The sequence below is a fragment of the Oncorhynchus gorbuscha genome, linkage group LG16, assembly GCF_021184085.1.
Source record: "Oncorhynchus gorbuscha isolate QuinsamMale2020 ecotype Even-year linkage group LG16, OgorEven_v1.0, whole genome shotgun sequence".
In the NCBI taxonomy this organism is placed as follows: Eukaryota; Metazoa; Chordata; class Actinopteri; order Salmoniformes; family Salmonidae; genus Oncorhynchus; species Oncorhynchus gorbuscha.
Genome location: NC_060188.1, coordinates 7381192 through 7396019, shown reverse-complemented (window position 1 = coordinate 7396019; position 14828 = coordinate 7381192). Strand labels below are relative to the sequence as shown.

General features: G+C 45.6%; 1 protein-coding gene across 2 annotated transcripts in view; it reads left to right on the top strand.

Annotated features, from left to right (window-relative positions):
* Positions 1-14828, top strand: part of ern1 (endoplasmic reticulum to nucleus signaling 1) — a 33329-nt gene that overhangs the window by 4952 nt on the left and 13549 nt on the right. For both annotated transcript variants that reach the window (XR_006832458.1, XM_046305314.1), the window contains exons 2-8: positions 1915-2035; positions 5551-5584; positions 5929-6001; positions 7429-7501; positions 9026-9148; positions 11311-11412; positions 13612-13873. Coding sequence is in view for 1 of the 2 variants with exons in the window: in XM_046305314.1 (XP_046161270.1) it covers positions 1915-2035; positions 5551-5584; positions 5929-6001; positions 7429-7501; positions 9026-9148; positions 11311-11412; positions 13612-13873 (788 nt within the window). In the remaining variant the exon portion in view is untranslated. The remainder of the gene's footprint in view (positions 1-1914; positions 2036-5550; positions 5585-5928; positions 6002-7428; positions 7502-9025; positions 9149-11310; positions 11413-13611; positions 13874-14828) is intronic.

Sequence of the window (14828 nt, the reverse complement as noted above, 5' to 3'; positions counted from 1 at the left end):
TATTGGTGACTCTGCAGACAGCAGCGTGGCTCTTTTGCAGAAGTTCTTAAATCTTGGCACACGTGTTCCTCCTCACACCCTTTGTGCACTAGCTGCACTCTTCAGTCTCCCAGTCCTGACCCTTACCTAGCCTTCCTCCCCACTCTTCAGTCTCCCAGTCCTGACCCTTACCTAGCCTTCCTCCCCACTCTTCAGTCTCCCAGTCCTGACCCTTACCTAGCCTTCCTCCCCACTCTTCAGTCTCCCAGTCCTGTACCTAGCCTTCCTCCCCACTCTTCAGTCTCCCAGTCCTGACCCTTACCTAGCCTTCCTCCCCACTCTTCAGTCTCCCAGTCCTGACCCTTACCTAGCCTTCCTCCCCACTCTTCAGTCTCCCAGTCCTGACCCTTACCTAGCCTTCCTCCCCACTCTTCAGTCTCCCAGTCCTGACCCTTACCTAGCCTTCCTCCCCACTCTTCAGTCTCCCAGTCTGACCCCCAGCCTTCCTCCTTCAGTCTCCCAGTCCCCTTACCTAGCCTTCCTCCCCACTCTTCAGTCTCCCAGTCCTGACCCTTACCTAGCCTTCCTCCCCACTCTTCAGTCTCCCAGTCCTGACCCTTACCTAGCCTTCCTCCCCACTCTTCAGTCTCCCAGTCCTGACCCTTACCTAGCCTTCCTCCCCACTCTTCAGTCTCTTCCTCCCCACTCTTCCAGCTGACCCTTAGCCTTCCTCCCCACTCTTCAGTCTCCCATTCCTGACCCTTACCAAGCCCCCACTCTTATCACAGATTTCCTTTTGAAAACAACAAATGAAGGCTCTGCATGGTCAATCTGACGTCTGAAGTGGCCGTACAGCATTTACTGCAAAGCAGCCTCCAGTCTTCAGAGCTTTCATGCTTATTGTGCTTAGCGGAGCAGAGCTATTGTGAAGGAGGTTGTCAAAGGAGTGAGTTTGTTTTATACAGGACGTACTGCCCCAACCTACTGTCAACCAATTATGTAAAAAAAACAAAAAAACAAATGAGGCACAGGCAGGTAGCGAGACCTAACCCCTCATCTGCTGCTAAGTGTTTTACACAGCCAGTTTGGGGAGGGGGTAATGTTTGGCGATATGGGGCAGCAGTTAACTCTCTGGCATCCCACCCACCCACGTCCCAGTCTAGTAGTAGTATTCAGGATGTATATTCAGTTTTTTTAACCAGGCAAGTCATTTAACTAGGCAAGTCAGTTAAGAACAAATTCTTATTTTCAATGACGGCCTAGGAAGAGTGGGTTAACTGCCTGTTCAGGGGCAGAACGACAGATTTGTACCTTGTCAGCTCGGGGATATGAACTTGCAACCTTTCGGGTTACTAGTCCAACACTCTAACCACTAGGCTACCCTTGAGGACTGTTTCCTTGAGGGAAACAGTCCTTCTCAGTATTGGCATTCCTCTGGGGCCTTCTAAACTGCAGGAGGTTCTCTATTATGGCAGCACATTGCCTGTATTCCTATGTAGTGTAGACTATTTTATAGTTAGGTATGATGAAACCGATTATGAATCAGTGTTCAATAATAACACCATTTAATTAGTTGCAACCGTTCATTATTCATCACGTATACAATACAACGGCACACATGCGTCCTTGACTCTATGGCTATAGTGTCCATTATTATAGTGTCTAGCCATAGAGACCATGGTCATATCAGGGCTCTATGGCTATAGTGTCCATTATTATAGTGTCTAGCCATAGAGACCATGGTCATATCAGGGCTGATATGGCCAGAGCTCTTTGGTCAACAGAATGTACTTGCATTGGCTGTAGATGAAACTCTTTTTGAAAGCGGTGAATACTAAGATTAGGCCCTTGGCTTATGTTGAATACCACTAAAGAAGACCATCTTCTGTTCCCCTATAGATGTGCTTTTACAGTATTTTGTGTTCTGTCTTGCAGAGTTTCTGCCGCGCCAGCACCGTCTCCCTCCCCGAAAGCCTGCTCTTTGTGTCCACCCTGGATGGGAACCTACACGCCGTCAGCAAGAAATCAGGCTCTATCAAATGGACGCTGAAAGAGGGTAAGGAAGAAGAGTAGAGTCCTGAGTAATTCACTAGCGCCTTTGTTTGTCTCTATCAATCTTTAGCTGCTGTTTGAGTTACACCTGTGAAACAAAGTGCCATTGTTGTTCCACAAGGATCACAATCGAGACCCCTTTAGTTTGTGAAAGTGAAGACGAGCTCTTTCGTCTTTTGTTGAATGGTGGAAACCAGATTCAGAGCAGAAACATTATTTTCAGAACTAATCACACAGTGTACGAGGCAGTGAGAAGAATGCATGTGTCGGCCTACTTTTTTTAACCTCCGCTGCGTATCATTGCATGTACTAATACTGTAATTACAGCTATTGAGGTACTGAATGGTTAGAGAAATCAACACTGCTCTAGTGAGCGTGGGAGTAGGCTGTCGATCATAAACTATGGTAACTGTGTTATTCTCATAAAGGGATGTATTGACAGATTATTTTTCACTGTGTAAATGGCATTTTTGAGGCATTTCTGGGTTTAGATAATGGTGGGTGTTTTCACTGTATTCTCTGCTCTCCCGGCGCATGAGTAAATGCAGTGAACTCTTTGCTCACGCATGCTAACCTGGTAATCATTAACCTGGAGAGAGTGGGACAGATATAGCCTTTAATCGTGGTCAGCCATAATGGGCAGGGGTGAACTGCTCTGCAGTATTTATATTTCTCTTGTTTTTGTTGTACTTTTATTTTATAGTACTACTGATAATGATTACTGCGTTGTTGGAAGAGAGCTTGCAAGAAAGGCGTTTCACTGTACTTGCTTGTGCACATGACAATAAAAAAACGCATCTAAACATCCTGTCTGGGGTTACATGGTCAGAATGAGCATTGGTATGATTAGCATACTAATGCAGGGTCTATTTACTAGAAGTCATGTAGCTAGGCTAGTAACGTTACTGAAACTCCATTTTGGATTCAAGGTGAACAACAAATGCAAACCGTATCAGATGGGCTGAATAACAGGGAAACGGTGGATCACAAATGGTTGACCTTTCATGTCAAACCAGCGAGTCACCTGATACTGTATAACATCATTAATAAACATGAGAATATGGAATTGGTCCCATCTGAGCCCTGTGTTTCCTCAAAAGGCCTTTTTAATATGGACATGGACAGGGATAGCACCAGGTCGCCTTTCTCGAACATCTGCTGTCTTCCCTGAAGCCTAACTAACTAAAGCCCACATCCAGGAGGTAGGCAGGTCTTCCCTGAGGCCTAACTGACTAATGCCCACAGAAGGAGCCTGGAGGGGGGTAGGAACTTGTCACTCAGGCCCAGCAGGCAGGATCCAACCCAGGGTTGGCATGGGTCCCACCCCAGGTGTGTCCTTTTTATGGGGCCAAACCACGCCCACAAGCAACCTAGCAACATTCAAAGCCGTACTGATTGGTTAGAGTTCGGATATACTGATTAAGTAAATACGCGGAAGATAGCTGAAGAGGAATCCCCGCGAACTGGGAGTTCGTAGTTTGCTCGTGCCTGCCATGCCACGAACCGCGGGAGTTCCGCGGCTTCGTTTTGAAATTATCCTAACTAAAGGCAAGCAACAAGTGACTGTAGATGGCTAACATTACATTATTGTCAGTAATGGTGAATGAATGGAGCTAGCATCTCGTTTAGTTGCGTACCAGCACAAATGTAATGTAGCTAAGTATCTCAATAGTCATTTTGTAAACACTTCGAACTCCTAGTGTGGTCAACTACTAGACCGCTTCAACCCAATCGGCGATGTAAGCTAGCGATAACACTTGATATAAGTCACATCTTACTTATCTCCAAAAACAATTAAACTATCCATGATGTCAATGCTATCCACCTGGTCAATCAGGCTGGTTGCAGTCACTAACTAAAAAGCTACATAGTTAAATGCAACTTCATATCTAAATCCAGGGGGAATGCAAAGTATGGATGGCAATGTTTTGGAGGCGATTCTGTCTGACCAATCAGCGCGGCTTTGAATGTTGCTAGGATAAATGGTTGGCGTGGATAAAACGATGCATCGCTGTCTTGACCCTGCTGCACCTACCAGTGACATTTATGACACACCGGCCAAGTATACTCGTTCATACAACACACACATTAATAGTCAGTGTGTCCTCCCAAACAGTTACGCTATCAGGTGAGGTGCATATTCAGTGAAGGGAAAGAACATTGAGGTCGGAACAGGGCTCTCTCGTTACAAATGGAGAAAACACACAGATCCACAAAGAATTCGAAAACAAACTCAATTTTGATAAACTCTCATATCTACTGGGTGAAATAACAGTGTGCCATCACAGCAGCAAGATGTGTGACCTGTTGCCACAAGAAAAGGGCAACCAGTGAAAAACAAACACCATTGTAAATACAACCCATATTTATGCTTATATATTTTCCCTTCTGTACTTTAACCATTTGTACATTGTTACAACACTGTATATATATGTCTTTATTCTTTTGAAACTTCTGTATGTGTAATGTTTACTGTTAATTTGTATTGTTTATTTCACTTTTGTATATTATCTACCTCACTTGCTTTGGCAATGTTAACACATGTTTCCCATGCCAATAAAGCCCCTTGAATTGAATTGAAAACGTTTTACTAAAAAATATATACATCTCCTGCATGGTCGTCTGTAAAAGATGTCATCACACAATTGGCCTACCTGTGTAAACGCAGTTCCAGGTAAACCACCCAGCACAGACCTCTGCCAGTCAGAGCAGAGGTTCCATCTGGCTGACCTTGTGGACTCCGCTGCCGATGTGTGTTTGTCTAGTAGTAATGTCATTACGCCCTGGTCCCTGTGTGCCAGTTTGGCAGGGTGGCCTGGGTGCTGTATCACATTCAGTGGGGTGCGACATTACAGGACATTCAGATAGTAATATATGACCGGCATCTCTTAACATGTAGAATAGGGAATCATGTCCGCTCTATACAATAAATTTCTAGCTGCAAAGTTCAGAATACGACCTGGGCCTTTACAGTGAGTATTAATGTGTCCCCTGTGGGCTACTGGCCACTGTTTATTTAGGCTATACTGTTGTCATTAGCTAAATAAGGGGCGTTGTCCTCTTATCAGTTAGGACAAGTGTGGTTTAAGGAGACGCTTAACCTGAGACCAACAATGCAGGGGTCGATGCTGACAATTTTTACAAGGAGCATGTGTGGCGTAAGTTGAAAAATATAGGCGCACACAAAGATTAATTTAGGAGCAAAATTAAAATTATTTGCGATATTAAAGCTGGATCCTTAATTCTTCCTTTCTCAAGATCAGAGAGTGAAAGGTCCCTGACCTTAAAGTTTTCAGTAAACCTTCTGAGTTAATTAGGTGTTTGGGAGTAATCGTTTATGAACTGAAGAACTATGGGGTTTATATTCAAACAGGAAAGACAGCAGTGTAGTGGTTCATATTGTGTACTGTATACATGCTGCTGATTCTTGATCAACCAGTACTGTCATCATTTGTAGTGTACTATTCATGGCACTGATGACTGAAAGGCACATTTTCTTCTGTTTTCTTCTGTGGACAGATCCTGTTCTGCAGGTTCCAACGCATGTGGCGGAGTAAGTATCCTGAAGACTGTGTGTGTTTGTCAGTTTTTGTGTGCGTGTGCGAGTCTGTCAGTTTGGGTGTCATAGTGTATTGAGTGCAACAGGAAATTGAACACAATGTGCTGAGCATGTATAACTGTTTTTTGTCCTGTTCTGCTTGAGCAATAAGACTACTCTATTCAAAATACAACCGGGTTCATTGATGACTGATCTGACAATGTGTAAACCCTATCCAACAATCAAATCCAACTTTATTTAGGCCTATAGTGCACAGGTGTCATAGCACACTTCACCTTGAATTATGTATGATCTGTCGGAGTGTTAACATTCTCTACCCCATCTCTCTCTCGCCGTAGGCCAGCTTTTCTGCCTGACCCTAACGATGGCAGCCTGTACTCTCTAGGAGGGAAGAACAACGAGGGACTGACTGTAAGAGGAACCACTGAACCCCCTTATTAGACTAACAGGGTCACCCTTCACTAGAGAGGAACCACTGAACCCCCTAATTAGACTAACAGGGTCACCCCTCACTAGTGAGGAACCACTGAACCCCCTTATTAGACTAACAGGGTCACCCCTCACTAGAGAGGAACCACTGAACCCCCTTATTAGACTAACAGGGTCACCCCTCACTAGAGAGGAACCACTGAACCCCCTTATTAGACTAACAGGGTCACCCCTCACTAGAGAGGAACCACTGAATCCCCTTATTAGACTAACAGGGTCACCCCTCACTAGAGAGGAACCACTGAACCCCCTTATTAGACTAACAGGGTCACCCCTCACTAGAGAGGAACCACTGAACCCCCTTATTAGACTAACAGGGTCACCCCTCACTAGAGAGGAACCACTGAACCCCCTTATTAGACTAACAGGGTCACCCCTCACTAGAGGAACCACTGAACCCCCTTATTAGACTAACAGGGTCACCCCTCACTAGAGGAACCACTGAACCCCCTTATTAGACTAACAGGGTCACCCCTCACTAGAGGAACCACTGAACCCCCTTATTAGACTAACAGGGTCACCCCTCACTAGAGGAACCACTGAACCCCCTTATTAGAACCACTAGAGAGGAACCACTGAACCCCCTTATTAGACTAACAGGGTCACCCCTCACTAGAGAGGAACCACTGAACCCCCTTATTAGACTAACAGGGTCACCCCTCACTAGAGAGGAACCACTGAACCCCCTTATTAGACTAACAGGGTCACCCCTCACTAGAGAGGAACCACTGAACCCCCTTATTAGACTAACAGGGTCACCCCTCACTAGAGAGGAACCACTGAACCCCCTTATTAGACTAACAGGGTCACCCCTCACTAGAGAGGAACCACTGAACCCCTTATTAGGAACCCCTCACTAGAGAGGAACCACTGAACCCCCTTATTAGACTAATAGGGTCACCCCTCACTAGAGAGGAACCACTGAACCCCCTTATTAGACTAACAGGGTCACCCCTCACTAGAGAGGAACTGACAGTTTCCTCTTTCTCTAGAAGGCCTCTGCATATCTGCCAACCACAGGTGATAAGCAAGTCACGCAAAACATGTAGTGTGTGTGTGTGTGTGTGTGTGTGTGTGTGTGTGTGTGTGTGTGTGTGTGTGTGTGTGTGTGTGTGTGTGTGTGTGTGTGTGTGTGTGTGTGTGTGTGTGTGTGTGTGTGTGTGTGTGTGTGTGTGTGCACATCATATTTCTGTTTGGCGTGGTTGTAGTAGCAGAGTCTGTGTGAGATTGTGAGTGAGTATGTGGTTTGTGATGAAATGGCATTGCTCAACATTGACCCCTTGATATTGATACACTCACAGTAAACATGCTTATGAGTGGGCCAATGGACATTTCCCTGTTTTCCACAGAAACTGCCTTTCACCATACCTGAGCTGGTCCAGGCGTCACCCTGCCGCAGCTCTGACGGGATCATCTACATGGGTAACTCTTCCAGCTCTCAGACCTGGAGTATATGACGACACACACACCCTGACATGACATGTAGACATTTAGAACAGACCAGGAACAGTTTGGACTACGTTGTCATGGTTATCTACTCTACCAAGCGGAACTACCGTTCAATTTCCAGATCAGGCTGACCTCTAATGAATGAATATAATCTTGTTAGAACTAAACAACGTTCTACTACATTTCCATTCCTTTCACCTCACGGTCATCATAACTCCTGCTCCTTTGAATATACTGCGGCACGAAGGCGTGACCATAATCTAACCTATCTACCGTGCCATTGTTCAGCGGAGAAAATGGATGTCATGTTTCTTAGTCCTGTAGAAGTTTTCACACCCATTCACTGAAGCCACTGCGAGCACAAAGGGAGAATTTTCTGTGTTAATTGTCAAACCTGTTGGCCAATGGCAATTTTCACCTTACATTGTGCTAGACAGACAACCGTAATCTTCAGTCTAAAGCCGTCCTGCAAAGTCAGTTTGAGGAGCAGATCAGCCAACATCTTACTCACGGGTGGGGCCACCAGCACTGCAGATGGGACACTGTTTCGTAATCCATCAGGCGTTGTTATTACAGTCCAGCCAGAATAACGATTAGTGTCACTCCCTTCACCTACACAATAGGGAGACAGTGCACTACCAGGGCATGGAATGTTTTTAATAAGACTATAGGTAGGTTAACACCCATTACCCCCTGGGAGAATGCTGGGTGCTTGTCTAGCCCACCTTTACTTAACTGAGGTTGCCCGCCCTCTGTCCCTCCCATTCACTCAAAGTATAATAAGCATAATAAACAACTCCGATTGAATGTGGTTCAACTGCATGTATGGTTCTGCTTTCAGACCAGAGACATGTAGGTTTTTACAATGTTATTAGGCTGACTGCTCTGTGTTTCCTAGGGCTGGGTGATGTGGCCTAAAAAGAACCATGCATAATAAGGATTCACTTCTTGTAGCAGGCATTATAGAGCATTAACACGGGTCTCATACACATTCTCTCAATTACAAGCCCACGTGTTAGTGAGTATCCAGCTAATATTTATATTTCAAGTTTAGCTAACTTGGATCTATTTGGTAGTTGACTAGATATAACAGTTGAATTGTTATGAACACACCCTTCTGTCCGTCTCCAACTGTTTGAACAGCATGCTAGCCAGATGTTGAAATCAAGTGGCCTACCTAGAATGAGAATGAGTTGCCAATTCTGTATATATTTGTGTTTTTATACTTATTGCATATTTTTTAAAACACAGACTAGACAGCTTGAATAATAGGCGTTTGGCTGGAATGCTCCTAGTGGTACGCAATTCCACATGCGACTGAAACTGAGCATGAAAAGGAGACGAGACCAAAAAGACACGAGAAGTGGACATAAACTCCCATACAAACAAACAAACAAATTAATTCAATATATATCACCCAGCCTTATTGTGTCCATGTGTTTGTGTCCTCATGATGTCCTTATGTCTGTTTTTGTATCACTTTGTGTATATGCGCAGGTAAGAAGCAGGACCTGTGGTACGTGGTGGACCTGTTGACAGGGGAGAAGCAGCAGACCCTCACTTCCTCCTTTGCTGAGATGCTGTGTCCCTCCTCCTCCCTGCTCTACCTGGGACGCACAGGTAGGCACCTGTAGCCCAGCCTACACCTGGCTGGCTTGGGGTCTAAACATCTCCATGGGATATTTATTATTCACTTCTCCCCCTTAAGCCACTGGGCCTCCCGGGTGGCGCAGCGGCAGCTGTGCCAGGCTCTGTCGCAGGCTCTGGGTTCGCGCCCAGGCTCTGTCGTGACTGGGAGGTCCGTAGGGCGACGCATTGGCCCAGCGTCGCACCAGCGACTCCTGTGGCGGGCCGGGCGCAGTGCACGCTAACCAAGGTGCACGCTTGCCAGGTGCAAGGTGTTTTCTCCGACACATTGGTGCAGCTGGCTTCTGGGTTGGATGAGCGCAGTGTTAAGAAGCAGTGCGGCTTGGTTGGGTTGTGTATCAGAGGATGCATGACTTTCAACCTTCTTCTCTCCCGAGCCTGTATGGGAGTTGTAGAGATGAGACAAGATAGTAACTACTAAAAAAAACAATTGAATACCATGAAAAAGGGGTAAAATGAAAAAGCCACTAGGCAATCCCTAGTTAGGCCCAGGCTCAGAGATGTGTTCTGTCTATTCGATTCTATGGATAGACCCGTTTGCCCCCAACCCCTGTCCCCTCTACATCCCTGGCTTCACCTGGTCAGCCCTACCTATCCTTTCCCCACAGTCCCAAATCTATTTACTTAATCTCCATAGGTATCTTATCTCAAGTCTGTTTCTGACCGTTTGAGCAGACACATGCACATTTGTGGCCTGCTGGAGGTCATTTTGCAGGGCTCTGGCAGTGCTCCTCCTTGCACAAAGGCGGAGGTAGCGGTCCTGCTGCTGGGTTGTTGCCCTCCTATGGCCTCCTCCACGTCTCCTGATATACTAGCCTGTCTCCTGTCTCCTGGTAGCGCCTCCATGCTCTGGACACTATGCTATCCGTTTGTACTGTCTAAAGGCATCAGCATGCTGTTCAGCTGGCAGCTAGCGGATGTCAGCTAGGCGAACCGAACTTGTGTGCTCACATACTCCCTTAAAAGACATTCGCTTGAAAAACTAGAAAAAAGCAGCTGTTGTACTATTTGTCCATTTTTGAGACAGTGTAGTCAGTGTACACTTCCTCAAAATAGTCAGAATAAATCTAACTCAAGGAATCTCTCATTCATTTTTATGTTTTTTTGTCGAGGTCTTTGTTGCCCAATTTTGAATCTAACTAAGATGTTTGGTGCATTATTTCTCAATGAAACAATGTGTATGAAAATGAGTCGTCGCTCGTCGAATGACAACAGACTTTATTGAAGAATCCCTACTGTTGACCAATCTCAGACGAAGGGGCGTAGACTTCGGCTACAGACTTCGTCTTGCGTCCAGACAGAAATGTCTGTGCCCAAACACTCAAAAACCCTCACTGAAGTCCAAAACAAACAAACGTCACAAAATGTAATAATATATGCACAAACTCTTCTGAACTGTTTCAGCTGGGGAGCATGCGGACGCCTCAACCCTCTCTGCTAATGGCACTTATGTAAAAGTCTGGCATCAACGCAAAGCCTCTTTTCAATTCAATTTCAATTTAAGGGGCTTTATTGGCATGGGAAACATATGTTTACATTGCCAAAGCAAGTGAAATTTCTCTCCCTCTGACATTTTAACCAGGATCTTGTTGTACTGGGTTTAATTTTCCACATCCTCATTCACATCCCCTTTACAGACATGGGATCAGCTCCCCTCCCCCAATCCGAACCTTAACCATTAGAGGGGAAAATGTGAATCTGATCAGCGATTAGGGGCAACTTTACTGCCTTGGAAATGCTACTCTACTTCCATGCCCATTTGTACTCCCAGTTATTACTGCAGTGATCTGTCATACCCTGTGTCCTATGGCATCTGCTTAATTTTGATGTCACTTTAGATTACTTGTGTGTGGCTTGTTGTCGATATTTATGGCGGTTGTAAAGGTCAGGCTTGCCAGGGCAGCAGTCCAAGAAGTATAAATGCTTTGAGTCATGGAGACGTGGGATACCTCTGTCAGGGGAACATGAATTTGGCCAGTGTTGTCACCATAGCTGTATAGTTGTAATGAGCGCTCTCACCATTTCTTCCCAAAGCACAATATCACCATGGGTTGAGACCTGCTGAGTTTAGTTTCACTACTCTGGCATATCCTACATGTTCTAGGCTACAGTATGTGATGTTGTCCCTTCCCCAGAGTACACTATCACCATGTACGACACCAAGAGTAGAGAGCTCCGCTGGAATGCCACCTACTTCGACTACGCCTCCACGCTGCCTGACGACGACACCAGATACAGTAAGACATGCTTTTATATCTCTCGATAGCGACAGTGAAGGTAGGCTATGTATGTGAGAGACTGAGTTGTTTGAGACCTGTCTGGTAGGGCTGTGATGATACCAGTATCACAATATATTTTCCATGGCAAAAATGAAAACAGGAAGCAGATGTAACTCTTTGGTCCTGTAAAAACCTTCTGGATGTAACATATTGTGTGCTATAGCTTGGAAAATAAATACGTGTGAATCTGGATGACAACAATGATGTTTGTTTCCAACATCAGGGCTGTTTTCCTAAAGAAGTTAAATCCGCTTCGTGTTTTTGTTTCCTTGCCATGATACTAACGAGTATTGTGTTACTGATATCGTCCTGCTCTCTGGTTGAAAGCATAACTCATAGGACATAGATCCAGGGAGATGATTTTCTACTGTCATTATCCTCACAACATATTACTATTGAACATCATCCAATATCAAAGGAAACTAATATTAAATACACTGCTCAAAAAAATAAAGGGAGCACTAAAATAACACATCCTAGATCTGAATGAATGAAATATTCTTATTAAATACTTTTTTCTTTACATAGTTGAATGTGCTGACAACAAAATCACACAAAAATGATCAATGGAAATCAAATTTATCAACCCATGGATGTCTGGATTTGGAGTCACACTCAAAATTAAAGTGGAAAACCACACTACAGGCTGATCCAACTTTGATGTAATGTCCTTAAAACAAGTCAAAATGAGGCTCAGTTGTGTATGTGGCCTCCACGTGCCTGTATGACCCCCCCCTACAACGCCTGGGCATGCTCCTGATGAGGTGGCGGATGGTCTCCTGAGGGATCTCCTCCCAGACCTGGACTAAAGCATCCGCCAACTCATGGACAGGTTGGTGGATGGAGCGAGACATGATGATGGATGGAGCGAGACATGATGTCCCAGATGTGCTCAATTCAGGTCTGGGGAACGGACGGGCCAGTCCATAGCATCAATGCCTTCCTCTTGCAGGAACTGCTGACACACTCCAGCCACATGAGGTCTAGCATTGTCTTTCATTAGGAGGAACCCAGGGCCAACCACACCAGCATATGGTCTCACAAGGGGTCTGAGGATCTCATCTCGGTACCTAATGGCAATCAGGCTACCTCTGGCGAGCACATGGAGGGCTGTGCGGCCCCCCCAAAGAAATGCCACCCCACACCATTACTGACCCACCGCCAAACCGGTCATGCTGGAGGATGCTGCAGGCAGCAGAACGTTCTCCACGGCGTCTCCAGACTCTGTCATGTCTGTCACGTGCTCAGTGTGAACCTGCTTTCATCTGTGAAGAGCACAGGGCACCAGTGGCGAATTCCCTGGCAAATGCCAAACGTCCTGCACGGTGTTGGGTTGTAAGCACAACTCCCACCTGTGGACGTTGGGCCCTCATACCACCCTCATGGAGTCTGTTTCTGACCGTTGGAGCAGACACATGCACATTTGTGGCCTGCTGGGGGTCATTCTGCAGGGCTCTGGCAGTGCTCCTCCTTGCACAAAGGCGGAGGTAGCGGTCCTGCTGCTGGGTTGTTGCCCTCCACGTCTCCTGATGTATTAGCCTGTCTCCTGGTAGCGCCTCCATGCTCTGGACACTACGCTGACAGACACAGCAAACTTTCTTGCCACTGCTCTCATTGATGTGCCATCCTGGATGAGCTGCACTACCTGAGCCACTTGTGTGGGTCGTAGACTCCATCTCATGCTACCACTAGAGTGGAAGCACCGCCAGCATTCAAAAGTGACCAAAACATCAGCCAGGAAGCATAGGAACTGAGAAGTGGTCTGTGGTCACCACCTGCAGAACCACTCCTTTATTGGAGGTGTCTTGCTAATTGCCTATAATTTTCACCTGTTGTCTATTCATTTTGCACAACAGCATGTGACATTTATTGTCAATCAGTGTTACTTCCTAAGTGGACAGTTTGATTTCACAGAAGTGTGATTGACTTGGAGTTACATTGTGTTGTTTAAGTGTTCCCTTTATTTTTTGAGCAGTGTTTGATTCTCCTCCCTCTCCTCACGTTTCTCTCCCTCTCCTCACATCTCCATCTCTTTCCCTCTCTACCTCTTTCTATATATGTGTATTGTCCACCTCACGTCATCTTTCACATAGTTGCAATGATGCAATACATACACCCAGTTTACGTAACCCCCCCTCCTCTCCTCCCCCCTTATAGAGATGGCCCACTTTGTCTCTAATGGTGACGGGCTGGTGGTGACAGTGGACAGTGAGTCGGGTGACGTCCAGTGGATCCAGAATTACAACTCCCCCGTGGTGGCCATGTACATATGGCAGCGCGAGGGCCTGCGCAAGGTGCCGCTCACAAATGTCGCTGTGGAAACGCTGCGCTACCTCACCTTCATGTCAGGCGAGGTGGGCCGCATCACACAGTGGAAGTATCCCTTCCCCAAGGAGAAGAAGCCCAAAAATAAGCTCATGTAAGTAGACTGTGTGATCGACAGTGGCTTCCCTTTCGTTACTCAGCTATGGAGGCACAACCCTGACTTAAGAAATGACTTTGTAGGTGTCTTATGCTTTCATAGAAAAACACAGACAATTGGATGAAACTTTTTCATTGTCACTTGTGTCCATTTTACCCTCATGTCATTGTTTTTCTATAGTAAATACCCCCAGGGGTGGGTATTTTAAAGTGTAGAGCTGACTACTGTTTTAGCTTGAACTTTCATGCAAATCTTCCCATAGCCATGGGCATTGAATGTGCATACACATATATTCTGCAATGTAGAAAATGGCAACAAATAAATAAAACCCCTTGAATGAGCAGGTGTTTCCAAACTTTTGACTGGTACTGTATATATTTGCATATCTGGGTTGAGGATTCTGTCCTGATGGATTAGGAATATATGCCCCACCCTTTTCTATAAACTATGTTGATTGGTTTCTACCAGCTCCAGTCTATGCTCAGCAAGACTCCAAGCAGAGCCTCTCCCCTTTAGCATTTGCCACAGCATTTCTGCCAAGACCATTCTCCTTTGACTTCTGTTGAATTAGTTTCACGCTTATTTAGCCACTTCCTTCTCTCTTATGATTAATTAAATAATTTACTCTGAATCTCTGTTTTCCTTCAAGGCATTTATTTTGTTAACAGGGGCCCTTTGAAAATGCTTTAACTGAACTCTTGAAGTCTCACAAGTAATTTATGCCGGGTTGAGTAAGTTGATTTTGCAAGCAGCACGTGTTACGGTTGATCTCCCCATCCTGAGAACAGGGGTTGGCCCCATCTCGTGTTAGAGCTATGAAATGCATTCCAGGGCTCTGAATCATTGATGGGGTGTATTGAAGATCTCTTTATATCTATGTTTGATGATTGCATGAGCCAGTGGTGGTGTAGTCAGGACTTGTAGAGGTGTTTCATTTGTTCATAAAGTGATA